At 48.7% G+C, this 27,006-nt stretch overlaps 1 protein-coding gene across 12 annotated transcripts in view; it reads left to right on the top strand.

Annotated features, from left to right (window-relative positions):
• Nucleotides 1-26,257, top strand: part of ST6GAL1 (ST6 beta-galactoside alpha-2,6-sialyltransferase 1) — a 119,412-nt gene extending 93,155 nt beyond the window's left edge. For 11 of the 12 annotated variants that reach the window (XM_008705182.2, XM_008705181.2, XM_008705178.2 and 8 more), the window contains 4 exons: nucleotides 6,684-6,781; nucleotides 21,512-21,610; nucleotides 22,707-22,881; nucleotides 23,337-26,257. In XM_008705182.2, the coding sequence (XP_008703404.1) occupies nucleotides 6,684-6,781; nucleotides 21,512-21,610; nucleotides 22,707-22,881; nucleotides 23,337-23,578 (614 nt within the window). In that variant the 3' untranslated portion in view covers nucleotides 23,579-26,257. Of the gene's footprint in view, nucleotides 1-2,077; nucleotides 2,178-6,683; nucleotides 6,782-21,511; nucleotides 21,611-22,706; nucleotides 22,882-23,336 lie in introns of those variants that run through there. The other variant, XM_008705183.2, reaches the window with a different exon arrangement.
• Nucleotides 26,258-27,006: the final 749 nt, after the last annotated feature.

Below are 27,006 nucleotides of genomic sequence, written 5' to 3'. Positions count from 1 at the left end.
GGCGATCCATCCAGCCTCCCGGCATGGTTATCAATGAGAGTGGCTTTGCTTTTCTCTGTTCTAAATAGTGCTGTTCTACAGAAAATATTGTTGGAAAAGTGAGTTAGAGTGTAGGAAAGCACTCCACTGTAATTGACTTTTGAAAATAACAGAAGCGCTGGTTTCTCCTGTCTCTTCAGATCCTGAAATTCTGTAATTTTATTGGCTAGTTAAGGACTAATTGTCTCTTTTGGCTTCAACCTGAGTAATTTTCGGCCTTTCTGTTTGAGGATCATTAATTAGAGTAGGAATTCTTCACTTGGGGACTGTGGACCAGCTTTAGGGTGTTCACGAATCCCTAAAGCCGTGTGCAAAAATGCCTGTGGATTTAGGTGTGCATAAAGTACGTGTGTGTGGTCAGTCTGTACATTTTTCAAGAGAAAAAGTCCATCGCTTCCAGTCGATTATTCTGAGGTGTCTGTGACCCAAAAAAAGGCTGAAAGTCACTGGTCAGAATATATCAACTTGCTTTTTTTTTTTTTTTTTTAAATCCATCACAGTTAATAAAGATGGAAAGTCTGTCCGTGTTTGTCAACATGTGTACAACACCAAGGGATGGATTTGCTTAAGGCTCCCCAGTTCCCTTATTTTGAGAGAATGTGTTTTCCATTATTGTGAAATGAATCAGGCTAAAGGAAGTAGAGCACAGGAAGCCTTGCTCTTCTCTCAGGCTCTGGAAGGTACTGGAGCAGGTGAGGTCATACGTCTCCTGTTTTATTCCCTTCCTGTGACTGCCAGGAAAACTGGTCTGAAACCAAGCACAGGCTCTCAAAGGAAGAAAAGTAGACCCAAATTGGATTCTCTGGAGCAGGAAGAAGTGGTGAGATCACCTTTTGTGCCTCCCCAAACAGGCGGCACTCACTAATAAAGGCTGCCAAGATTACCGGCCCCGCCCCAACTTTTGCTTTTTGCCTTTTTGGTTTCTTTTGGACTTTGTTTTCCAGAAGCTCAATGTGATCAGTTTTTGTTCATCCATAATAGAACTGAATTCCTTTCTTTCTTCCTGATTTTTGCTCTATAACGGTCATGTTTAGAATATTCCAGGTGCTAGCGGATCTTCTCCATGTTAACTCATCACTGACGGCCCGGCCAGAACTGGGTTATGGTTTCTGGCAGAGACCGATACTTCTATGAATTGGAACGACAATCTTTACGTGCTCCGTGAAAGTATGGAGTGATTTACATACACAGTAAAATCATCTTTTTCTGTAGACTACAGTTTGAATTTCAAGTATGTGTTGCCCTGGAAAGACTTTGCTCTTGAGAGGTACCGAACATTGCGGGCTGGACTTCCAGTGTTCTGCCCTTCAATAGGGCCTTCCCCTGGGCATTCAGTCTAACAAATGTTTTAAGGAATTCATTCATTCTTGTCTTCATTCACGGATCTTTCAACCACACAGAGCAGGAGCTTAGAATACAAAGAAGAGACGGGGAAGGCCCTTTGCTGAAGGCCTGGGAGTATCAGGCAGGGTGCCAGGCCCACGGCCTTTCCACTGTACCTGGAATTTGTCCCGTTTATTGTGGACTATTGAGCGTATTCGATGGTTTCAAATTGTTTGCTCTTACAAATTGTACTGCTAACAGGGTTTTTGTGCAGATGACTAAAGTGCCTAAAGGGGAAATATCCACAGCCGTGGGGCTAGAAGACCAAAGTAAGAGAAGATTTGTGGCTCTTTTTTGTCCATTGTAAAATTGTTTATGGAAGGGATTGTAATAACGTACTGTGTCTCCAGCAGTCCCTCAAAACAGCCAACGGTGGGCATGGCCATTTTCAATTATCTTTGGAAGATGTACCCTTAAGGTATCTTAGATTTGTTTGCGTTTTCATTTCGAACAATAGAGTATTTGTAAAACATTGTAACCAACAGGGGTAATGCTGTCGTGCACCTGCTGTGCGCCCAGTATGCCTCGCTTTTTAATCTTGCCGGGAATCCTGTGATGTGGGGACAATTATTGTTCCCATCGAACTGACAAGCTAAGTGTGGACGCTCAGAGATTACACAGCTGGTAAACAGTGGACTGGGACTTGAAACCGGATCCTTCGACTCCAAGGCCAGCCCACTCATCCCCTCTGCTCTTGCGCCTGCAGTGGTTGTGGCTTTATGATGAAATTTCTGGTGTGATGAATCCCTTGTCAGGTTAAAAAAATCCCATGATATTCTTGCTTCCTTGCCCTCCTACAGGAAAGGAGAAGCGCATTCTGAGTTGAGGCAAAAGCAAGCAAAGGCTACATGGGGAAAAGTGCGGAGTCTGTTGGGCTGGGATGTGGGGTTCTGCAGGGTGAAGGGGGCTGGGGAATGAAGCCGGAAAGGTAGGCAGGCCTCAGCTCCTATGGAATGTTGATGGTCACGATCTAGACTTTGGGTTTCATTCTTTGAGCCACAGAGTTCTAGAAGTGTTTTGAGCGAGCAAGTGATGGGATCATGTGGATTTTGGAGAGATTTCTCATCTCTCTGAATACCCTTGTCTATGGGGACTGCTCTGTAATCAAGTATTAGGGATTACTGCCACTTCCGGGTGAGAAGTGCCAGGCCTGTTCGAGCCGTGATCGTGGTGGTGGAAAGAACGGGTCTGATTTGAGAAGAGACAGAAATTGGTATCTAACTAGAAATGACCTTGAGCGACAGGCAGGAGCCAGGGTTTCTAGCCTGGAAGTGGGCGATCTTGGATCAGAGGGGAGCATGCTTCTGGAGGAGGACAGGTGCTGTCTCGGAGGGGCTGAATCAGAGGTATTTGTGGATTTCCCTGAGTAGATATCTATGCGGTTGGGTATTTGATTCCGGGGAAGGGTCAGGTGGGGGGAGATCAGATTGAAGAATCATTTGTCCCAAGGTGACCATTGTAGTCCAGGAGAGAGGGCTGAGGAGAAAACCTGGGGAGAGTGTACACTTAAGAGACAGGGAAAAGAACAGGGAAGGCAGAGACATTCAGAAGGCCGGTGAGAAGGACCAGGGGAAGCAGGTGTATGCCATATGGTGGACGGCAAGGGGAGTGGAGTTTGGGCAGGTTTGGGGCAGATGGAGTTCTTGTGCAGAGTGAGGACTGAGAAGACATCGTTGGATTGTGGAGTTCAGAAAATATGGTTGTTTCTATCAGGGGTCAGCAAACGTTTCCCATGAAGGGCCGGACAGCAAATATTTGTGGTTTTGAGGCCACATAGTGTCTCTTGCCTCAGCTCTGCTGTTGTGAATAGGCCTGGCTACGTTCCAGTAAAACTTCATTTACAAAAATGGAGAATGGGCTGGCTTGGCCTTCAGGCCATAATTTCCCAGCCCTGATCTCTATTATATCAAGTTTTCCTCACCAGGACAAGAATATAGCCTTCCAAATACGATTATATGATTCATTGAGCTACTTTGAAAATATAAAAAAAGCTTGGTCTAAATTGTGATACAATTTCTTTCCTTCTAATTCCCAGCTATTTTGAGTTTCTGTACCTGGAGGCAGTGGGTTTGTATTGAACTGACTAAGGAGCCGATTCTGGGGGACAGTCCAGGCCTGCAGTTCTATCTGGGCGTACAGTGGTGCATTTATTTCTGCGTTTTCTAACTTGTGTCTTTTCCTGTCCTCTAAGTCGAAGTTCAACTGAAGTCGTGGCCTCTGTTTTCTGCAGCCCTCCCCTTGCAAAGCCTCGTTTGTTGGGTTCCAGGAGCTGCGGATTTCTCCTGGTGATTTCCTGGAGGCCTATTTGATTTCAAAACTTCCTCAGCCTTCGAAAGCAAGGGACAGTTTGGCCAACAAGGATGCTCTCCTCTTTCTCTATGAGGCCAACTTAGTGGCCTGTTTGAAAATTTTCTTCTTCGATTGATTATTTTTTTCTTAGAAGAAAGTCCAAACTTCCTACCCGGCCTCCCCAGGCTGTGTGGCCTGGTTCCTGCTAGCTTCCTTAGCAGCAAATTTGCTTTTTCTTCCCCTCACTCACTTGTCTCCAGTGGAGTCCTTGTTCTCCTTGGGGTCCCAGCCGTGCTGCACGCTCGGGCTGGTCTGGAAGGTACTTCCCTGGACTCTTCCCGCGCTCGGCGCTCCTTTGGGCTCATCTCTGAGGCGTGTCCTGAATCCTCACTCTCTCCAAAGGAGATTCCCTCAGTGTCTCTGTCACACTGCTTAATTTATCTGTGCCATCGCATCAGTCACAGTCTGTCATTATCTCAAGTGTGGGTGGTTAGATTTCTTGGCTCCCCTCTGTGCTATAGATTGCAAGATCTCGGAGAGCAAGGACCCTGTCTTTTTTGTTCACGGCCATTGTCTCCAGCACCTAGAACTGTGCCCGACAGAGAAGAGGTGTTTCTTTTTTTTTTAAAGATTTTATTTATTTATTTGACAGAGATAGAGACAGCCAGCGAGAGAGGGAACACAGGCAGGGGGAGTGGGAGAGGAAGAAACAGGCTCCCAGCGGAGGAGCCTGATGCGGGGCTCGATCCCATAGTGCCGGGATCACGCCCTGAGCCGAAGGCAGACACTTAATGTCTGAGCCACCCAGGCACCCTGAGAAGAGGTGTTTCATCTGTATTTGTTGAGTGAACAAGAACATTTTCTTCTCTTATGGTCAATACCAAGGACGGACCGTAAGCCTCCTATGCTGGGTGTTCTCCACTTAGCCCTCCAAACCCACGCTTCTCCCTTTTCTGCCTGACTCTGTGCCCTGGGAGATTGAATTCGGGACTGTGTCAATGGGGCTTTATTTCCCTCTGGCTTTTATTTGGGGCTGGCCAATAGAAGCGCTGCACCAAATCTGAGAAGGAGGAGAGTGAAGTTGGGGTGTCTGTCCCCCAGCTCTCTCCTTGCAGAATACCCAAGGGCTGCTGCTTTCTCTCGGCTCCAAGTTCCACCCCTTTCAAGCAGCCTCTCTGTCTGAGGCCTGCTCTCTCTCTCTATCTCTCTTTTCCTTCAGGCCGAGCAGTCAGAGGGAAGGAGGAAAGAGGATGGGGGTGTTGATTCCCTTCTTGCCGGCTGGACCTTAGCAGGAGCTGTGCTCCCCTGAAGGCCAGTACGCCCGACAGGTGGCTATCTTTGGTTCAGGGCCCCTGCTCTTCTGCCCACATCAGATGCGGGGGGTAGCAGTGGCCGCCACTGCAGCCGACCCTGGGATAGTGGCCATTCCTTGTTGATTTCTTGAAATCTGACCTACAATGTTGTAAATAGTCCTTTTATTCAATGACTTTTCTTCTCAGTGCCTCCATCTGAGTTTGTCATGTCTTGGTCCGGGGAGCTCACATTAATGATTTGCTCACCTGTGAAATGGGAAGCTGACCGAGTGAAGTTTCTGATGTATCTGCGTATCTGATGTGATTAGTTCTAGTCACTTTTGAAGCCAGTGACTGATACGGACAAATGTGTTGCAATCTGAGTTGTGTAAAGGTGTGCCTTCTGCCCTATTTGAAGTTCTGGGTGCCTGCCCTGTAAGCTGATAAAGTTTGGACTGTGTACATCTCCTGTAACTTTCAAACCATTTTGATGAAATTTGTCCTAGGATTGAGAAAATTGTCCTACGGTTGTTTTCGTGACTAGATGTAGACTTCTGAGGTTTAACACATGTGTCAGAAATGAAACTAAGAGGGAGGCTTTCATCCCTTAATTCTGTGGGTATTCTCTTTTCAGCTCATCTTGTATTGAGCCAGATCTCCCCCCCACCTTCTGATGTCACCTTTGTGGATGAAGAACCACCCCGAATCAGTTTCCCACAGGGAGGGAAATAGAACAACAGAAAATTGGGCTGACCTCCAAACCTTGTGCAGATTTCAGTGGTGAGCCCCAAACTTGCTTGATCAAGTAAGGTTGGGATGAGCTCAGAGGAGGTTGGCTCAGGGTTGGGATAGATCTTAAAAGTCATTTGTTCTCTCTCCCAGAAGATTGGCCGGTGCCACACAGAGAAACTTCTCCAAGTCTTCTCTGCTGAAACAGCTACTAGAGCCAGGGAGTGAATGGGTTTTTAAAAACATGGTCGGTTTGAACTTGCCTGGATTTAAGACATTGTTTCTGACCAAGAGTTTTTCTTTTTCACTAGAAAATGTGGGATTCAGTTTTGATCTATGTCCTCCTATTCCATCTCTGCCACCACCCAGACTTGTGACCCTTCCGGGGGCCTCAGGTTCCTAATGGTGCACCTGGGGAGTTGTCTTGGAAACCACGGTAAATCCCTCTGATTTGCTGAGCACCGCGAGCTTCTCAGAGCGCACTGAGGACTTTGCACTTGTGGGTGACACTGAGCTTATGGGAGCATCTTCATTTTTCTGACAAGGAGGGAAGTATGACCTACTGGAATACCAAGAGAATGTTCGGTTGGCTTCTTTGGTGACTGGGATAGTGATTCCACATGAGGTAGCACACAGGCCCTGGTCACCTCTCTGCCGTGCGCGGGCGCACTGGAGTCATGGCAGGGATTTCAGGGAGGCCCGATATGAGCCTCGTTAGCTTCTGCAGTGACCAGACCGGCGAGTGGTCATCTCTGTCTACAAACTGTGCCAGATTGCCCCATATGAATATGATCCTTTTCCCCTGTGAGGGGACTCACGATGGGATAAAGACTGGGAAGTACGCTTCTCTTGCCCTCCCCTTCTTCCTGCCCTCTTTCCTTCCAGACCTTCCTCTGTTTCTGCATGTTGCCGGTGCTCACCACCTCTTTTCTGTTTCCTTGTGGTTTATAGATGATCATGACGCAGTCCTGAGGTTTAATGGGGCGCCCACAGCCAGTTTCCAACAAGATGTGGGCACGAAAACCACCATTCGCCTGATGAACTCTCAGGTAAACTTTCTTCTGTGCAGATCTGGAGTGAGGGAAGGACCGCAGTGTGGGCCCTTATATAGACCCCACCTGCTGGGAGCACATCAGAGCTGCCAAGTTAATTAAGTCCTGTGACCTTCCTGAGTTCTGGAGTCTAAGACCCAGCCTGGTGATGTGTTCATGAAAAAGCCCCTGTGGCATTCGCTGGCATTAACAGAGGTGTCCAGTGCTCCAAGAAAGGAGAGTTCTGCTGTCCCAGTAGCTGCCAGGTTTTATCTGGAGTATTGCGCAAGGGACAACATGGCAGAGAATATCAGAGTGAGGGATGCTGGGAAAAGTAAGTGAAGCAATGAATGTGGGCATGTTCGATAAGCTATAAAATAGTATACAAGTATTGTAAGACGTGATCACCAGATGACGATGTGTTACATGGCACTCGAATTCACGTATTGCTTCATGAATTCCCCTAAAGGATTAGTTTCCTGAGGTATTTCCAGGTAGCATATGCTGATTTCTCAAAACCGATGGGGTCTTGAGAAATACTCTTGCCACAAAGTTCTGTTAATAGATTTAATTGGTGGTTAAAAAACAAAAAACAAAAAACCCAAAGAACAAAACTGGATGACACATATCTCAAAAGTAGCATGAGAGGTCTGCAAACCCATTCACCTCACTCACGACCATTGATGTTTATTGTTTTCTGTGTAAACATGTAAACCTGGGGTGTTTTTATGTCAATGTGTAGACTCTGTACATTGCCTAGGATTCTGTGGACATGGAGCACATCCAGGGAGTGATCTTAAGTGCCCTTTCCGTACTGTTCCAATACACCTGCATTTCTCCACTCTTCTGCCTCAAGGCTCCACTTCCGTTTCTCTCAGGCAGTGATCTCTTCACTGCCTGCCCTTCAGGAATTCACCAGCTGGGCAGAAGCTGCTTCTTGCATGGCCCGCTTTCCATCTGAGGCCCACAGTCCTAGGAACCTTTGTATGAAGAGACTTGGATTGATGAACTTCACTTCTTTGCCAGTGGCTGCCATCTTGTTTTCTGTCCTTTCTCAAATCCCTTGATGATGATATCACTTTCTGTCCCTGTAATATCCTCAGTAGACTCTATGTGTTTTCATTTCCTATTTATTATTCAACCTTTTATTTTGGGCTTTTATATTACTTTTATTATAAACTATAAGAAGGCAGATTAAAAGAAATAGATTGGTCAGCAAGAGACTTTCTGGAGCACATGGCACCAGAGCTAGTCTTTGAAATATGGGCAGGATTTGGAAGAATCGTAATAGAAAGGCATTCTAAGAAGTGCTTTTGGCAGGACAGAGGCACCATAGGAAATGAGGGAGACATCCAAACAGGTCTGGCTGGCGTGGGGGTGGGGATGGATTTGCGTTGCGCAATAGAGGGAGGTGAGCCTGCAGCTTCATGGCTGCTTGGACTCTGGCAAGTCTTGAAAACCAGGCAGAGGAGGTGGGATGAGTTTTCCCTTCTTTCTCCTTTTCCTTCTCGTGCCCCAGTCAAAGAAATCCTGGAGCTAGAGAGCACCTCAGGAAGTGCTACAGCTTAACCTCTACTTCTGTGTAAGGTGGTACCCGACTACCCACCTTTGCCTCCCCCCACCTCCCCCCACTTGACAAATATGGATAGAACCGAGTAGAATGTGGTGGTCAGTACGTAGATCTGCAGTCGGCCTGCCTGGGGCGGAAACCCTGGCTCTGCCTCTTAATGGCTAAATGATGGTGGGTAAGTATTGACAGCTTCATTTGTTCATGCGGAGAGGGGAGAAGAGCAGCACTCCTTCATAGCACAAGGTTGTTAGGAGGAGGCAGCGAGGAGACCACGCAGAGTCCCTGGGACCCGGCATGTACATCAGTGGAGAAGAGCTACTCTTACGTTCGTGTGGGCCCATGCTGAGATGGGTTCACGGGCCGCCTACGGCTACAACCAATCATCGTGCAGAGAGATGGGTGGTGGCACCAGAGAACTCCGGAGGAGAGGCTCAAGGTGCTCCCAGAGCCGCCGCAGGGAAATCTTCCGTGGTCAGGGACGTCAGGAGCCTTGAGGAGGCGAGACAGCTGGGTGGGCATGGAGGGCGAGTAGGGTAGGGCCTAGGTGAGGCCACGTGTGGGAGGGGGCAGGGCAAGGCCAGGGCCCCAGGAGGAGGGGAGTGCATGTGGGAGTGTGGTGAGGCCAGAGGCTGAAGGTAAGGAGGCGCCACGTCCTGGCGCCGCGGTCAGGAGTGTTCTCCGTGGCCTGACCAGACTTGCACTCCGCACACGTGGCCGGTGTCCATCAGCGCAGAGGCCGTGCGGCGCACGGAGAGACAGTTAGGAGGCTCCTGCAGGGAAATGTAGCAGTTGCTGCAGAGGAGAAATGAGGGTGACTGTGAGGATGGAAGGGATTCGAGAGCTATTTGGCTTGTGTGGGCCAGAGGTGTTCGTGGGTCTGCGGCGAGGGGTGAAGGGAGAGGAGCTGCCGGCGCTACTGGGTTTCTGGCTCGTGTGGCTGGCCGGCTGAAGTCACTGGGATTGCAAGTGCTTGCAGACGTTTTGGGTTGTGTGGGGGTCAGACAGGAGGGCAGGATAAAAACTGTGGTTCTGGAGGGGGTTGATCTGAGCTGCCTCGGAGATGCCTGTGAAGAGATGTCACGTAGGCAGCTGTACAGAGGGGGCTGGAGGTGCGAATTTGCCAGGCGTCTTTATCTGCGAGGCAACGAAACGGTGGGGCCGAATGAGAGCGCGAGGGACAGGGTGTAGACGGAAGTTCTACGCAGGGGCTTTGAGTAACAAAACCGGGAAGAGGGGTTAGTCAGTACTGTCCGATGCTGCTGAGGCCCACCGAGGTGAGGCCTGAGAAGCACTGTTGTCTGTTTGGCAGCACGGAGGCCACCGGTGGCCTTTAGCAATAGCTGTCTGGGAGAGCGATGAAGCCAGAAGCCACGTCGGGGCATAGGGTCAGGAGTGAGTGGGGAAGGCCAGTGCGGAGGGTTCTTTCAAGAAGGCCAGCTCTGAAGGGCAGAGGAGAAGTAGGGCAAGAGCCGTAGAGAGTCGAGAGTTCCAGGGCCCGTTTCTGTTCTTTTCATGTTTTTAGATTGGAGAGAGTTGAGTACGTTTAAAAGTCAGTGGGAAGACAGTCACGAGGGCACATGCTGTACGGGGTACCCACATGAGGTTCCTGGAATAGTCCAATTCGTAGAGACAGAAAGTAGAACGGTGGTTTCCGGGGCTGGGGGTGGCGAGGAATTATTGTTTAATGGGTAGAGAGTTTCAGTTTGGGTAGATGAGGAAGTGCTGGAGATGGATGGTGGTGATGGTTGTGGAACAGCCTGAATACACTTAATGCCGCTGGGCTGACACTTCAAGACCCTGGAAATGGCACAGTTTATGTTATGTATATTTTACCACCGTAAGATTTCTTTTGAGTCAATGAGGAGAAACCAGTTGACAGAGGGAGAAGCTGAATATACTGAAGAGAGGGGGCAGTAAGTAAGGGATGGGGAGGACGGATTGATCCAAAGCCCCGCTGAAGATCAAGCCCCGCAGGAGGGAGTCAGAAGGGAAGAAGGCTAAGAAAGGTAGCTGGAGGCCATTTGTCGTGGAAGGATGAAAGGGCTGCTGTATTCCCCACAAAGTAGGATATGAGAAAGGGAGGCTGAGGGGAAGAAGGGTTTCTGGAGAGGAGGTTTGAGCAAAGAAGGCTTGGCGTGAGGAGAGCAGAGGAAGGAGCCAGCCAGAGGAGTGGCGCAGGATCTCCAGGCCTTGCTGGCCACTTTGGGCCTGGAGAGCGTGACTTCAGAGAGAATGGGTACGACCTCCAGATTGGTAGGGGCAGCGATCGAGAAGAAGGAGCATGGAGAAGCCCTGAAAAGTCTCTTGGGTTTGGAAGGCTACCCCCTTCTTAGGCATTTCTTCCAGGTGGTGAGTGAAGGGGTAAATCTCCATCCTGCAAAGATTTCATTTAAGGCTATGGTAGGTCTGCCTACGAAGCTCTCTTCCAGGTTGGGGAGAGGAGGCCCACGTTCCCTGCATGGCAACGGGATGTCCTGATTGGACTTCAACCAGGACATTCTCGGGTCACTCACTGGGGCTTATCCTGAGACCATAGCTGGTGCCACTTATTCAGTGGTTCTTCTGTCTGAGGCCCATACGTATCTTATCTCACGGGACCTTTAGCACAGTGCTGCGAAGTGTGATCATAACCTACCACTTTATGTAAGGACACCAAGGTTCAAAGAATCTGAGTGGGTTGCTCAAGGGAGGACAGAACGGATGTGAAAGAGGTAGGATCTGGATGGAGGTTGGTTTGTCAATTTTCTGGAAGAGTTTGTATAGAATTGGTGTTTTTCCTCTTTTTTGAATGTTTGGTAGATTTTGCCGGTAAAGCCATCTGGGCCTATAATTTACCTTGTGGGAAGTTTTTAAACTACAAATTCAATTTCTTTAATAGATTTAGGGCTGTTCGTGTTACCTGTTCCATCTTGGCTGAGCTTTGGAAGTTTGTGTCTTTCAAGGAATTTGTTTATTTCTTCTAAGTCATTGAATTTATTGGCATAAAGTTCTTCGTAATATTCCCTTGTTATCTTTTCGTAAAAGATTTATTTCCCTCGTTATCCTTTTAATGTCTGCTATGATAGGACGTCCTTTGCGGTGATTCAAGTGGTATTGGAATTCACAGAGCTTAAAAGGACTTTGAAGATCAACAAGCCATGAATTCATTCCAGAAGTTCTTATTGGATCGCCTGCCCTGTGCCAGCCTCTATGTCGGGAGCTGGAGTTCAGCAGCCCACAACAGCAGTAAAACAGAGACAGACATGCTCCCTGCCCCTGTGGAGCCCAGGGTCTTGTCAGGTCATTTCAGTTTCCAAAGGAGACCACCCAGGCCAGGGAAGAGAAGGTGGCCCTCACTACACACAGAGGGTAATGGCAGGCCCCGGGGCAGGATGAAGGCCTCCTCACAGCTGGGTCAGGCTCCTCCCTGGCCCTCTGCTGGCACTTTCCCAGTCCATGCCTCTCGCTCCCCTCACCCTAGTTGCCCGTCTCACTTATTGCCAAGTTCTGCCACCATGACGTTCGGTCTCGGAGAGGAGGCTTGTTTGTCTGTTTTGCTCACTCGTATACCAAGTGCCAGGATCAGAGCCCATTACATGGTAGATGTGCAATAAATATTTGTTGAATGAAGTAGAGTCTAGAGAACTTTCTGCTCACTCAGTGGACTGCCTCCAAACTTCTCCAAATTCTTTAAAAATTTTTTTTGAACTTGTTATTTGGAAATACTTTAAAACTTTCAGAAAAGTTGCAGTAATATGTCTAATATGAAGAATGCCTGTATATTCTTTATCCAGATGCATTTTTTCATTTTATCCTACAGTTGTATCATCTGCTCTATTCATTCTTCATAATATTTTTTCATTTGAAAGTAAGTTGTATATATTGTAGACATTAATTCCTAAATACTTATTATGGGCAGAAAGTGTATGTCCCCCCCACCCTCAATTCATATATTGAAGCTGTAACCTTCAATGCGATTGTATTTGGAAATGGGATCTTTGGGAGAGAAATATATTTAGATGAGGTCTTGAATGTGAGCGCCCCTGTGATGTGTCTGCCACGTGAGGAAGGTGGTCGTCTACAAGCCAAGATGGGCACCCACACCAGGAACCAAGGTACTGGCCCCTTGACCTTGGACTTCCCAGCCTCCAGAACCGTAAGAAGCAAATGTCTGCTGTTTAAGCCACCCAGTCTATGCTACTTTGTCATAGTGGCCTGAGCTAAGATCTTTTGGTTCTGAGAGGAGGAGTCTTCTTATGACAAAAACCTAACAATGTGGAGTGGTTTTGGAACTGGGTGATTGGTAGAAGCTGGAGGAGTTTTGAGGGACATGCTAGAAATATAGACGCTAAGGGAAATTCTGGTGAGGACTCAAAGAGAGTAGAGGAGAGCTGGAGAGAGAGCTTCTGTCTTTTTCGAGAGTATGTAAATAATCGTGAACAGAATGTTGGTGGAAATATGGATAATAAAGGCCCTTCTAGTGAGGTCTCAGATGGAAATGAGAAACATGTTCTCGAACAATGGGGAAAGAGTGACCCTTCTTATGAAGTGACAGAGATTTCAGCTGAACCGGGTTCTAGCGCTTTGTAGGGGGTAGAACTTGTGAGCAAAGAAATTGGATGATGCACCTGAGGTGATTTCTAAGCAAAGCGCTGAGCGACTGGCCTGGTTTCTCCTGACTGCGTTTAGTGAGATGTGAGAAGAGAGAAATGAATTAAAAAAGGAATCGCTTAGCAAAAAGGAAACAGAACTTAAAGATTTGGAAAATTCTTGGCTTATCTATATGCCAAAAAATCGAGAAAGCTTGTTCTGAAGAGAAAACAAAGGGGTGGCCCCAAAACCATTTGATAAGGAGATGAGCAAGGGTGTGAACCACGGGTCTACTCAGCTCCCCCAGCAGAAACGCTGCCAGCTTGAGCTGACGGAGATGGATACAGGACAAAGTGGAGGAAGGCCGTGGGCCTCTTAGGTCCAACAGGATGGGACTAGAGAGCACTTGGGCTGTGAATGGCATTTTTCTTCGTGACAGGAAAAGCATGATCCCAAAGGTGATTTAGAAATCATCGAGGCTGCATCCTTAGTTTCAGAGGTGGGAGTGGGCCTTGATTTTCAGAGGCCAGATGGTAGCTGCTCAGAGCCTTAGGGGTGTGACTGCGGCGTGGCCGAGCCACAGAGGTGGGACCACTGCCCTGTGGGTCCATAGGGCACAGCATTGAACCAAAGAGGATTCTTCTCAAGCCTTAACTTCTAGGGGTATTTACTTTGCTAGGTTTTGGACTTTCTTGGGTCCTGCCACCTCTTTCTTCCTTCTGATTTCTCCCTTTTAGAATGGGAATGTCTAGCCTATGCCATCCCACCACTGTACTTTGGAAGTATATAACTTAGCTGGTTTCATAGGTTCACAGCTGGAGAAGAGTTTTGCTTCAGAATGAACGATCTCACTCTTGTCTGATTTAGGTAATAGTCACGTGAGACAAGACTTTAGACTCTCAAGTTGATGCTGGGATGAGTTGAGACATCTGGCAGGTTGGGTGCAATGAATCTATTTTGCATGTGAGAAAGATATGATTTTGGAGGATCCAGGGCAGACTCTTATGGACTGAATGTGTCTCCCCGAATTCATATGCTGAAGCCCTAACCTCCAGTGCAGTGGTATTTGGCGACGGGGCCTTTGGGAAATGACTAGATGTAGGAGAGGTTTCGAGGGTGCCCTCGTAAGAAGAGAGAAAGAGACCAGAGCTCACTTTCTCTCATGAGACACAGAGAAGACAGTCATCTGTAAGCCAGGAGGGGGGCTCTCACTGGGGAGCCAAGTATGCTGGTGCCTTGATCTTGGACTTTCCAGCCTCCAGAACTACGAGAAATAAATGTCTGCTATACAAGGCACTCAGTTTCTGGTGTTTTGTTATAGCCCCTGAATGGACTGAGTTAATACACACCTTAGGCTGTATTTCCTAGGAATTTCCAAGAATATTGTCTTATGCAACCAGAGTACAGTTATCAACGTCATATATTTATGCTGATAACATAGTTTAATCTGTCTGAATTCCAGACTGATCTGTTTGCTTATTGACCTAATAATATCTTTTATGGCATGTATTTTTTTTTCCCCCTTCGGTACAAGATCTAGTCCAGATTCAGGCAGTGCATTTAGTTCTTGTGCCCCTCTCGTCTCCCTTAATCTGGAATATTTTCATAGCCTTTCTTCGTCTTTTAGGGCACTGGCATTTTTGAAGAATAAAGTCCTTCTTCAAAGATATAAATTATTTGGGGTTTGTCCAGTGCTTTCTCAATATTAGATTCAGTTCATACACTCCTGGCTGGAAAACTACATAAGTGATGTTGGGTCCTCCTAAGAGCGTCACATCAGGGGGCATCCGATGTCTGTCTGCCCCTCAGCTGATTTTAATTTTGATCACCTGGATAAGGTATTGTCTGATTTCTCCGCTTTTATAGCTGTTATCTTTCCCTTGTAGTCTATGGGTGAGCACTTCACTACCTGCGCCACTGTTCTGCTCCTGATCAAAATTTCCTCCTCTATTTAGCATTCACGGCTCACTTCTGCCTGTACCAGTCTTTACTATGATGGTTGCAAAATGGTAGTCTTCTCACTATAGGTCTGCCTGTTCTGCATCATTGGGTTGGCGCTCAGAATTCTACTGTAAGTGACAGCCCTCCCTCCCTCCCCTCATTTCCTCCCTCCCTCCTCTCCTTTCTTTCTCTATTTATTATTGGTAAGAACTCACGGATTTTTTTTTATTGGTAAGAACTCACGGATTCCTATTTTTTCAATGGTTTGTAACTCATCACTATTCTGAATTACTTTGATGTTCAAATTGTCTTAGAATTGGCCGGTGGGAGTTCCTTGAAGCTGGCTCTTGTTTCCCTGCCACACGCATGCCCTCACCATTTTTTTTTTTTAATACTTTGGTGTCTTCTGGCATAACAAGATATTCCAATTAATTTTTTTCTTATCTGTCTCGTTTTAAAGGTTTCGTCTTTATTAGTTTTATCCAGAATGTATGTATGCACAGTGTTCTGGGTCAGAGACAGATTTCTTATTTAACACTTTACAGTAGATAAGGAGTGTACTAGTCCCTCTGTGTCCAAGCTCCTACTCCCAGGGCAATGCAGTGATCCCACCTGACTAGCCAAATACCCCATAGGCAAGGCACAAAAAGGAAGTGATCCCCCCTCCCCGACACACACACCGCTTATAAAAGGCAGGAGGTGGCTGTCCTCTGCCCTTCCTAAAAGGGGCCCCTTCTTACTCCAGCCCCTTAGAATATAAACACACTCAGATGTGAAACTGGAGATGTCTGTAAGTTCCTGGGCTTCTTTCCTCCTGCACTGGTCTCCTTGGCCTCTTAGGATATCTCTATATTAACCTCGAGATGTCATCTGGGCTATAACCATTTGGCTTCTTGGGAAGATAAGAGAAGTTTTATTTGGTTTTGAACCAGAGCAGAGCAATTAACTAGACAAACAGCTACAGAGTTTATTCTGATAGGTATGTGAAGCGTTTAGGAGTCTAGGGCTGTTTGCAGGAGCACTGAGATAGCCAGGAAAGTTTTATTTCCTCCTCCTAACCTACCTTAACTCTGGGATATGACATTTTTTCCAAGGAGTCTTGGCTCTTTTAAGTAAAAATTGATTGTCCTGGGGTCCTGGGATCGAGCCCCGGGTCAGGCTCCTTGCTCAGCGGAGAGCCTGCTTCTCCCTCTCCCTCTGCCTACCACTCCCCCCCCCACTTGTGCTTCCTCACTTTCTCTCTCTCTTTAAAAAAATAATAAAATAAAATAAAAAATGGATATTAGAAACCAAGATCTGGGTGCTAGGTGGCTCATGCCTACTGAGGTATCTTGGTTTCTTGGCCCTTACGGCCGGGCGAGCTAGGAAATAGAGCACGTATACACACGTATGTGTACCTGCACACACACAGTGCACGTGCACGTGCTTTCATATACTTACTGTATACTTACACATACCTGCGTGTGTGCACGGACACATCCGCGTAGACATGCGTGTACATGACCCCGACTGACTTCAGCCTACCACAGAAGGTGTCCCTTGCCTTCCCCATTCTATATTTGCACCCCCCCTCCTGCTTCTAACACATTCGCCTGCTTATTTGCTCACAATTGATAAGACCCCTAAGGGAGTTTGAGAATTGCTTTGCACATCTCTCTGTACTGCAAACCTCCCGGAGAGCATTCAGGCTGGGCTCGCAGTTTTCTTCCACACCCTGCCCGAGACTGAGGTCACATAGTCACGTGATGTACACCTGCCTTACCTGGGTTCGTCCTTGTCTTTCTCTGAACTGAGACTGTTGAATTTATTTGAAATTCAGTTGTATGCATTTTGTTTCAGTTTTGGGGTTTTCTTTTCCTCCTTCTTTTTAAATTATGCAGAATATTAACATACTCCCCAAATTCAAAACTCCCCAGAAAGGTATAGTCAGAGAATTCTAACTCCCTCCCAAATTCCTGCCAGCCGGCTCCAGCACCACGCTTGCTAGGGAGCCACCCATACTGTGCTCTGATCTGTCCTTCTGTATGTGTGTTTGTCGAGACAAACAAATGTATGTATGCTTCCTTAATCCCCCTGGCTTCTCGCACGGAACGTAGTGCAGGGGGTCCTAGATGCTCTTTTACACTGTTTCCCCCAGTATCTTCTCAAAATCCCTCCATATCAGCTCCTCGAGATCTTCCTCCTCTTTGTCATAGCCGGATAGTACTCCTTGGGGGCTCCATTCCGTGGCTTATTCTCATAACCTCTTCTGCTTGGACATTTAAGTACTTTCCAACATTACTTCTTCTTATCCTTAATGGTTCTTTTGATGACTTCCTAGGCTGCGGGGTAGAATTACAGGCCCCTCTGATTTGGGGTTTGTGGTGGCTTTCCACTTGAGGTGCCCTTCTCCCTGTTAGAGCACCTGCTTCCCGTCTAGGTCTGGTTTACCATAGTCAGGCCTTTGTTTTTCATATCTACTCAGGACCTCAGCCACCCCTTGGTTTGTCTTCCTGTGGCACTAACTGGCTTTGTAACTCTGGCAAGGTTGCAAGTCTGGCAGCTAGAACACAGACTGTTGCATCATCCCTTGCTGTTTTGAATGAAGGTTGTCTGGTGCAGTGGAAAGAGACCAGACAGGCCTTGATTGGTGTCCTAGCTCTTTCCCTTCCTTGCTATGTGATCCTGGGCCAGTTATGTAGCTTCTTAGAGCTTCCTTTTCATGCCCCTTTTGGGGCTGGGAAATATTGTGAGGGATATGTGAGAAGACATGGACTTTGTTGTCTGAGTTTAACAAAACAACTAAGTCTAGACTCTGTAGTTAAGATATCAGTACACACACACACACACACACACACACACACACACACACACACACTGTATTAGTTTCTTAGGCCTACCATAACAAACTACCACGGATGGGATGGCTCATACAGAGATCTATTTTCTCCCAATTCTGGAGGCCAGAGGTACAAGACCAATGTGCCATCAAGGTTGGTTACTGGTAAGGGCTCTCTCCTCGCTCTGTGGATACCACCTTCTCTCTGCATCTTCACATAGTCTTTCCTCCATGCTCCTGTGGAGAGAGAGATCTTTGGTGTCTCTTCCCTTTCTTATAAGGATATCAATCTTATCAGATTAGGGACCCATCCTTGTGACTTCATTTAACCTTAATTATCTCTCTGAAGGCCCTATCTCCAATATAGTCGCATAGGGGGCTAGGGTTTCAGCGTAGGAATTTTGGTGGGGAAAGGGGGCACAGTTCAGCCCATAACTGTGAGGGAAAAAAGATTTGGGAAGAAAAAAGACCAACATATTCATAAGGCAATATCTGAAGAATGCAATGATTGATGGTTGTTTTCTTATTCATATATATATATATATATATATATATACAGGTGTGTGTATTTTTGTCTCTTCTAACTTTCCGCAGTGAGCATTTCTTGCTTTGTGATTGGAGAGGACTTGAAACAGGTTTCTCTAACAGCCCCACCCCATCTCCCTGGTGTAGCCTTTTCCTGGCAGGTGTTCCTTGGGGCTCCGTTGCTGTGGCAATGACTTACTTTCCTCATCACGAGGCTCCTGGGATCCCTGAACTCAGGTCAGACTCTGCACGAGGTTAAGTGCAGGGGCATTTGAGAAGACCTTGATCTCTCCGCGGTGCCTTGCGCTGCAGTTGGGGGAAATGGGAGTCTGAGATGCTGTCCAGTCATGGCCGGCTGCCCAGGCAGGGCCTCACAGGGTGGTCCTGTCCTATAAATAAGGCACCTGAGCCTGGAGACGGGAAGCAGCCCTCCTAAGACCACAGAGCGAGTCAGACACGGAGCACTGCCCACTTCCGCGAGCAGTTTTGAGGCTGTCTTGTGTTTGAGGAAATCTTGACCTCTCACGTAAGGGCGACCAGAATGAGTATGTAAGTTCAGAGCCGTGTCCATTTAAGCTTGAGAAGTGCTTGCTAGCTTCTCCCCTGGCCCCGTGCAGGTCCCAGCTGCGGTCACTTTCTCTTCCTCCTCGGGATAAACTAGCCCTTACCTTCACCTCTTCTCGGTTTCGTGCTTTGTCATTCGCCTCATCAAGTAGCTGGAGTGAACAGCCACTTCCCCACTGTGTATGGTGAGAACCGAGGGTGACGCAGGCCCCGCAGCGTGCTCGCTGTTCAAATGCCTCATGGTTTATCAATACAGCCCTGTGGGGAAAGAAAGAACACTCGGGGAGCAGCCAGCCTCTAGACTCTGGTTCTGGCTCTGTGCCGAGCTCACGTGGAAGCCTGGGACAAGTCTAAGTTTATGGACCTTAGTTTACCCATCTGAAAATGACAGACTTGGGTCCAGGCCCTTGAGGATCTTCCAGCTGTGACTTGCTATGACTCAGGTAAGAAGCAACATTCTCGTGACATGTCCGTCTCCCTCATCAGCTGCTTTCTTCGGCGTCTCCTCCCCAGACCCGTGGCTGACCCACCCTACCCTCTTTGTGCGAGGCAGTGCAGGACGTAGGTCAGAAGTGTGGACTCTGGAGTCAGACCAAAGGGAAGAAACTAGTGAGTTTCTTAGCATCTCTGAGTTTATTTCCTTAGTTATATGACGAGCATATTTATAATGACCTCCTGGGACGGTTCCGAAGGTGAGCTGAGACACCGTATGAACGTACCTGGCTTGGAATAAACGTCACCAGATGGCATCTCCTGGTACCATTGTTGTTCTCCTTTGTCGGAATGGAGAAGACTTTTGAGCAGCTCTCTTGGGATTTCCGAGGACCGTGAAGCCACAGATGCTGGGAGAGTCTTAGGGTGCCAGAACTTGCTGCTACTGGCCTCCTTCTTGTGTGCTTACTGGAGAGGAGCAGGAGATGTTCAAACAACTCCGGTTCTCTCTGATCCTCGCAAGTGCGCGTACATCACCGGCGACGGTCCTCTGCGGAGAAAGAAGCGAGGCTCAAGAAAAGACTGGGGCTCTCAGTGCACCAGCTGCTTTGAGGGGGAAGGAGTGGGATGGGAATAGGGAATGAAGCTGTAGAATTCGGTCTCAGAAGACACGTATAGAATAGTGGGAGGTCGCCCACGGCTCCCTGGGCCTCCCTGTCACCAGCTCAATCGTGTCTGTCTCGCAAAGCCCCATCTGCCGGGATGTGTATTCTGCCTTTGGACCGCAGCCCTGAATGCCTGTGCCGGGAGTTACAGTGCTCCCCACGGACAGAGGGTCACACTTGAAGTCAGAAGACGGTCCTCGATCCCGTGGCCCCGCAGCTGTGTCTCAACCTTGAACTTCAGATCCCCACCTCACCTCCATAGGCACATAACAGTTGCCTTTCTTTCCACATTCTCATTTTAGGAAATGGCCTGAGGTGTTGGAGCCACTTTTAACCCCCTTTGCTTCGCTCTCAACGCCCAGTGGGTCTGCAGGTCTGCAGCTGACGGTCGGAGCTTCTGGTCTTCGTTCCTTCTCCGTCATTTCTTCGGCCGCAACGGCCGCTTCTACCTGGTCTCCCTTTCTCTCAAACTTTAGAGATTCCAGAACGCTGGTCAGTTTACATCCTTCTCACTTAAAAGCCTTCACCAGCCCCATAATCTACTGAAAAGACTCTAAGCTCCCTGGCATGGCCCCTGCCTACATTTTTCTAACACCTTCCAGCTCTCCCTCTGTATCCTAGCTGCCCTGCCCAACCTGCAATTCCCAGACAAGCTCCTCACAGTACTAAGTAGAATTAGGTTTGGCTGTTAGTGACAGCAACACTCTGCCCACCCCTCAACACAAGGTTAACAAGATAAAAATGTATTTCTGTCTCATGTAAAAGAAGTCCAAGGAGGGACATTCCAGAGCTGCTATGGTGTTCCAGTGTGTCAGGAACCAGGGCTCCTACTACCTTGTGCATTTGCTGTTCAATCATGTGACTTCAACTTCATGGTCCAAGATGACTGCTCCAGCTCCAGCCATCACATCCACTTTCAGTGAGCAGGAAGGAGGAATGAACAAGGAAAGGCATGACTCTGCCTCTAAGGATACTTCCTGCAAGTCGCACTTGCTCACACGCCCTTGGCCAGAATTTTATCACGTGGCCAGGCTTAGCTGTAAGAGAGGCTGTGAAATTTTTATTTCCAGTAATCTTCATTTTAGATGGCCATGTGTTGAGGTAAACAGAAATGTTTGCCTCACTCACCTCATGGCCATACTCATGCTGGCACCCTGTGGCTCCCTGGGGACTCCTTAGCACCCAGTCCGACCACATGATCCCTGGCCAAGGTGGGCCCACCACCAATAGTTTTTGTCTCAAAGATATACTGAGGAGGTGGGACTATATTCTTCAGGCTTCCAAGGCCTTCCTGCCCTTGGGGGAGGGGACGGAGTAGCTCAGAGGCTCGTGGCAAGTTGCTGCTCTCTGGGTTGTACGTAGTCATTCTTGAGGTATTACAGTGACGCTGATTACGTCTCCACCTCGTGATGGTGAGTGGTCGAGGTGGGGAGCGATTATTGTGATTCTTGCTTTTATCTTAAGGTAGTGCTTGATTCGGTTTCTGCCACTTGTCTCTCTGTTTCCCCCTGGGCAACATGTGCTTTTTAAGGTGAGCGTCTGCCAGCTGGTCTCATGGATCACTGACATGAATTACCTCGATGGTACTTGCCACCTGTCAGTTATTTCTCAACACAGAACGTTGACAGGTCCACATTCAGGTGACAGTTTGTTTCTTCCTGCAGTTGGTCACCACTGAAGGGCGCTTCCTCAAAGACAGTCTGTACAACGAGGGAATCCTAATTGTGTGGGACCCGTCTGTTTACCATTCAGATATCCCAAAGGTAAGTGGGTGTCCATGGGAAATAGGGAGTGAGTCTTCTGTTTGCCTATCCAGTTCCCGAGTTCCTGGGTTTGGAAAGTCATGGCTGACCTGGGCCACCCCTGAGGACTGGCTCTTTCCGCTGGAGGGAACGCACTTCAGTCCGGACTAGCAGCGCAGAAGTATCCCTGTCCGATACCAGCGCTCTCTGTGCTCTGCCCCGCAGGGCCATCTTAATGATGGTAGGGGTCAGGAGTAACAGTGGCTGGATTTCTCACCGTCTGGGGTGGGGTTGTGTCCGTCTCATGCAGTTATTTCTGAGGCAGAGCAGCAGGAATAGACAGTGGCTACTCATTCCTAGGACAGAATCATCATGCTTGACCTACTTCCGGTTTCCAGAATTCTTCCCAATTCACTCATAACAGCATAGGGAAGTAGATAGAGGCATGGCTGTTTCCCTTTTCCAGAATGGGGAGAGGGAAAGTGTCCTGTCCCAGGACTTGGGTTTACTAAGCGGAGGGCTCTCTTCCAGGAAGAGGACAGAGTCTCAGGCCTGCTTGCCCCGCAGCCTCTCTGGAATGGTGCTCTTGGTTTTGGCGTGCGTGTCAGCCGGCCTTTCCCTGATGTGGCTGCAGTGCCACAGGGGAATGGCGTCAGGGTGGAAGGACACAGCGTGCCATCTTGAGGTCACTGGATTCTGAAGTCAGACCCACTAGGAGCTGACAGGCACTGGTGATCCCTGGCACCCTCACCCCCTCAGCCTCCACACTTTTGCTCGGATCTCACTTAGAACTGAGGTGTGCCTGGGGCAGGACAAGGGCTCCCAACCCGCAGATGCGACACGCCGCAGCCCAGTTTTCAGCCCTTTAAGAATGAGAGGTGGGATTAGATGGTGCCAAGGGCCCCTCTGAGCTCTGATGGCATTCCCAGAGTCCATGATCCCAGAGTCTGAAGCTGTTCCAGGGTAGCCAAGCTCAAAATTCCCTGTGAGCATAGGCCGCAGGCTGGGTCCCCTGTGCTAGCAAGCGAGAGCTGTGATGGGCAGTCTGGAATCCGCTCTGAGGAAGGGGCTCCAAGTCATCTCCCTCTCCTTGAGAAGACCATTTCCTTCTCTTCAGTGGTACCAGAGCCCCGACTACAGCTTCTTCGAGAACTATAAGAGCTACCGCAAGCTGCATCCAGACCAGCCCTTTTACATCCTCAAGCCCCAGATGCCTTGGGAGCTGTGGGACATCATTCAAGAAGTCTCCCCAGAGGAGATTCAGCCCAACCCTCCATCCTCTGGGATGCTTGGTGAGTCAGTATCTGGGGAAAGATCTCTTGTGTTTGTTTCTAGAAGAGATTAGAGAATGGGATTTCATTCATTCATTCATTCATTCATTCATTCACTCATTCCTTTGTTAACCAACAACTGCTAGGTTTTTGCTGTATTTCTACGCTGTGCCAAGTTCTAGCTAAGAGCCAGAGATCAATAAGATAGAATCCTTCTCCTGTAGGGCTTTTGGTGGGGGAGTTCAGTCAGGTGTCCGAAGCCAGGAGAGAGCAGCGCTCCTGGGGGTGCTGTCAGAGAGCTCAGTGGAGGAGCAGCATTGGGCCAGGCCTGCGTGAGGGGCAGATTTGGCTTAGGGAGGGGGACGTAGGAAAACAGGAAGAGCAGGCTGGGATTTGAAAGATGAGGCAAGGGAGGCACTTGCCTCAGGTGTACCATTTAAGGGGACACCAAAAAATTGATCCGCTCTCCTCCTCAGGTATCATCATCATGATGACCCTGTGCGACCAGGTGGATATCTACGAGTTCCTCCCGTCCAAGCGCAAGACCGACGTGTGCTACTACTACCAGAAGTTCTTCGACAGCGCCTGCACGATGGGCGCCTACCACCCACTCCTCTTTGAGAAGAATCTGGTGAAGCACCTCAACCAGGGCACAGACGAGGACATTTACCTGCTGGGGAAAGCTACACTGCCTGGCTTCCGGAAAATTCGCTGCTGAGCATGGGCTCCCCAGTCAGGTCCCCTCGCCCTTCTCCACCAAGTCCGGGCAGATCACGTTCCCGAACAATCACAACCCGCACGGTGGGCCTTCTGCCAACGAGAGCCTCAGGCTGCAGGAGTCCCAACAGCAAGCAGCCGGGTCCAGCCTGCCCCGGAGCCGCAGAGCTGTGCGAGCCCAGCGCCTCCCGCCACACACGTGTCCACACACCCCAAGCATTGTTTCCACACCACCTATCCCCCCCCCAGGGCTGCCGACGCTGGGCTGTTTCCCCATCGGAATGATGTTAATCTCACAAACCAGAGCTCTCTCTTGCTCGAAATCTGTACCTAGACATGGATTTCATGTGTAAAAGAAATTCTCCCAAATTATGATTGTGCCCGGGTATAGGGTGGCTCTGGGGAACCAGTAAGTGGTACAGGGCATAGGAAACATGCTCGATTCCTCCAGAACAAAGTTGCTCCCGAGGTCCATGCCCCTGGGAGAGGTGGCATTCCTATCACTCTAGCCGGTTTGGCGGGTCCTTAGCCTGGGTGCTTATGCACAATGGGTCTCAATGAAGCCACATCCTCTCCATATGGAGAAGAGAGGCCCGGGAGGGCACGGTCTCCATCCTCCGGAGGCTCACGGTGCAGTGGAGGAGAGACGGAAGATTCGGTGTGCTCCGGGCACGGGGGTTGGTGGCGAGGCAGACTCGCCGTGCTGTGGGCTTGCATGCGCCAAGGGGCCACGCATTTGCTGTGTCTATGGGTCAGAGAGGGCTTCGCCGAGCTGGGCTGTGGAGGTTTTAGAGGAAGAGGAGAAATGCATCAAGCAGATGCTTGAGTCATTTGAGTTGTGTTTTCCTTTCTGCGCTTATTGCCCATTTATTCTCTAAGGGCCACCTGAACTTTGAGGCCCAAGTGATTTTCCGAGGAAACTGCTTCCCCTGAGGGCAGACACCTGGCAAGCCCGATGCCAAAACCTGACTGGTCCGTGCTCGGCCTAGCGGACCCTTCACTGCTGCTGGGTTCGCACACTGTGTCCGCTGCTTCCCCATGAATGCCCACCCCACCCCTCCTGGCTGCCATCTCATTTTCCCCCTTAAAGCAGATTTTTTTTTTTCCTCTCTCAAATTACTTTTAAGCATTTTGTACTTTAAAAGTATCCTGATCTGATGATTGCTTTCACCTTCATGGGCCTTTTGCAGAATGTCTCTCAGGGAGTGGGGATGTGGTTCCCTAGAATTTAAAGTTGCTCTCAGAAGTCAGAACCTTAGCGATCATAACGGATTCTCACAGGGGTTATCGGACGGCCGTGCGCTCCACCCCTCCAGCAAGGTGCAACGTCAGAGTCTCCAGAGAGAGGCCCTCCCACCGTGGTGTGCAAACATGCTTCCCGGGTAGTTTTGCTACCCCCTTCTCCAGTGGAGAACCACGCTGGACTGGTCTGGGCCCTGGTGAGGAGAAGGTAAAGGACTTGCTCAGGGACACAAAGTAATGCTGCAGAGCCAGGGCTCCTAACCCATGTGCTCAAGGGCCTCTTAAGCTTAAGCCCTAGAAGAGTCGTCTGGGAGCTGACGCGCTCACGGGCTGCCAAAGCCTTGGCTTGTATAGGCAGCGGCAGGAGCCCTGGAGGGAGAAGCCTTGGGCTTTCCAACTGATGCTCCCCTACACACTAGCCATGCCACCATGAGCGAATTTTCCTAAGACTCTGTTTCCACATCTGTAAAATGAGGGTGATGAGTCTACCTCACAGCGCTGTTGTAAGGGTTACACGAAACACCTGTCCCGGCTCTGTACCTGGCACATAGCAGGTGCTCAGTACATGGGGGCTTCCTTCCTCCTGCCCTCCCTTCCTCCCTTTACTAAGGACCTGCTCCAAGCTCACACCTGGGCATGACCTTGCTTTGAGGGAGGTCAGAGAGGGGGTCCAGTCATCAGGGAATTAACTATTCTACTGGGAGACAACTACCCTGCCTGGAACACCCAGGAAACCATCCGAGGACATGGGGGAGTGCAGGTGCAGAAGTGTCCCTCCTCCCCTTCCTCTTCCTCCCCCTCCTCTCCCTCCCCCACCCGCCATCTCCTTGCAGCTCTGGCCTTTCTGCTTCGGAATGGGCCGAGCACTTGGGCTGCTTCCTGCTGTGGGGAGGGAGTCTTTCCCACCTGTCTGGGCCCATGAATCCCCAGCTTGCTTTAGGTTCTGATTTGATGCACTCATTGCAATCTTTGAATCATACACAGTGAGAGGAAGGTGGCAGGAGACAGGCGTTGGTGTGGACACCGAGACTACACTGGGTAGATGCTAGCTTTTAATTACTATAAGGGATCGGATTAATTTAAGTGTGATTCTGGATCTACAGGACTTTTAATTCTGTGTTCTCTCTATATGGAGACTAGTAAAATGCAAATAAGACAGGGGTATTATTGTTGGTCTGGTGAGAGGTTTCATAATTGTGACATAATTTAAAAATGGTGATTCTGTGCTGCAGGGAAGTCCCCGTCTCGAGGGGTTGTGTCTTTGTCAGTAGCTATCTCTTCATCCTATATCATGAGGTCCCCCAATCCTTCAATCACATAAGCTATTCACCTTGGTTTGGAGACCTCGATCTCAGAAGTGTCTGGAAACATGACTAATCGAATTCTGAATTACCCAAAGATGATGTAAAATTTTAAAATAAATGTGTTTTTAAAAAGCTTCTCCCTCTCTTCTTACTTGCTAAGGGAATGACTGATGCTTCTCAACTTTTATCTCCAAGGAAGATGCAACTGGAATCCCAAAGTCACGAATCCTCCCACTAGCTTCTCCTCAGTACTCCAGGAAGAAGGTCACTTAGGTGGCAGATAGCATCTCTGACATATTGACCGATTGACTGGGTTTTCTTCCTTTTGCTCTTGCTTAGATTCAAATGACTAAGCTGTTTGTCCAACACCTCAGGGAAGGGGTACAGGAGGGCAGAAAGCAGAACGGAAGGAAGGTCTTTACCTTGGTTTCCAAAAGCCTAAATCCATTAAGGGAATGACATCCTAAGGGAACAGCCAAAATGTTTGGATAAGAATTCCGAGAAGCAGGAATAAGGAGAGAAAGGAGAATTCCTTTTCTCTGTGAACTGCATACCTCCCAGTATGGCTTGAATACGTCCCCCTAAGCCACACTACACTACATTGTAGGCTGAATGTGCGATAGTATTGTGTCTACAAAAACTATGTACATACCTTAATCAAAAAATATTTTATGGTTAAAGGATGCTGCCCGTCACCTGAGCTTTCAGTGAGTCACAAGTGCAGGGTCTTGCCTGGATGTTTCTGGCTGCTGGCTGATCAGGCTGGTGGTTCCTGAAGGTTGGGGTGACTGCAGCAATTTCTTAAAATAAGACAACGATGTGGGGGGCTTGGGTGGCTACATCGGTTAAGTGTCTGACTCTTGATTTCAGCTCGGGTCATGAT

The sequence above is a fragment of the Ursus maritimus genome, unplaced genomic scaffold (genome assembly GCF_017311325.1).
Source record: "Ursus maritimus isolate PB19 unplaced genomic scaffold, ASM1731132v1 scaffold_4, whole genome shotgun sequence".
NCBI lineage: Eukaryota > Metazoa > Chordata > Mammalia > Carnivora > Ursidae > Ursus > Ursus maritimus.
This window is presented reverse-complemented; position numbering and strand designations above follow the sequence as displayed.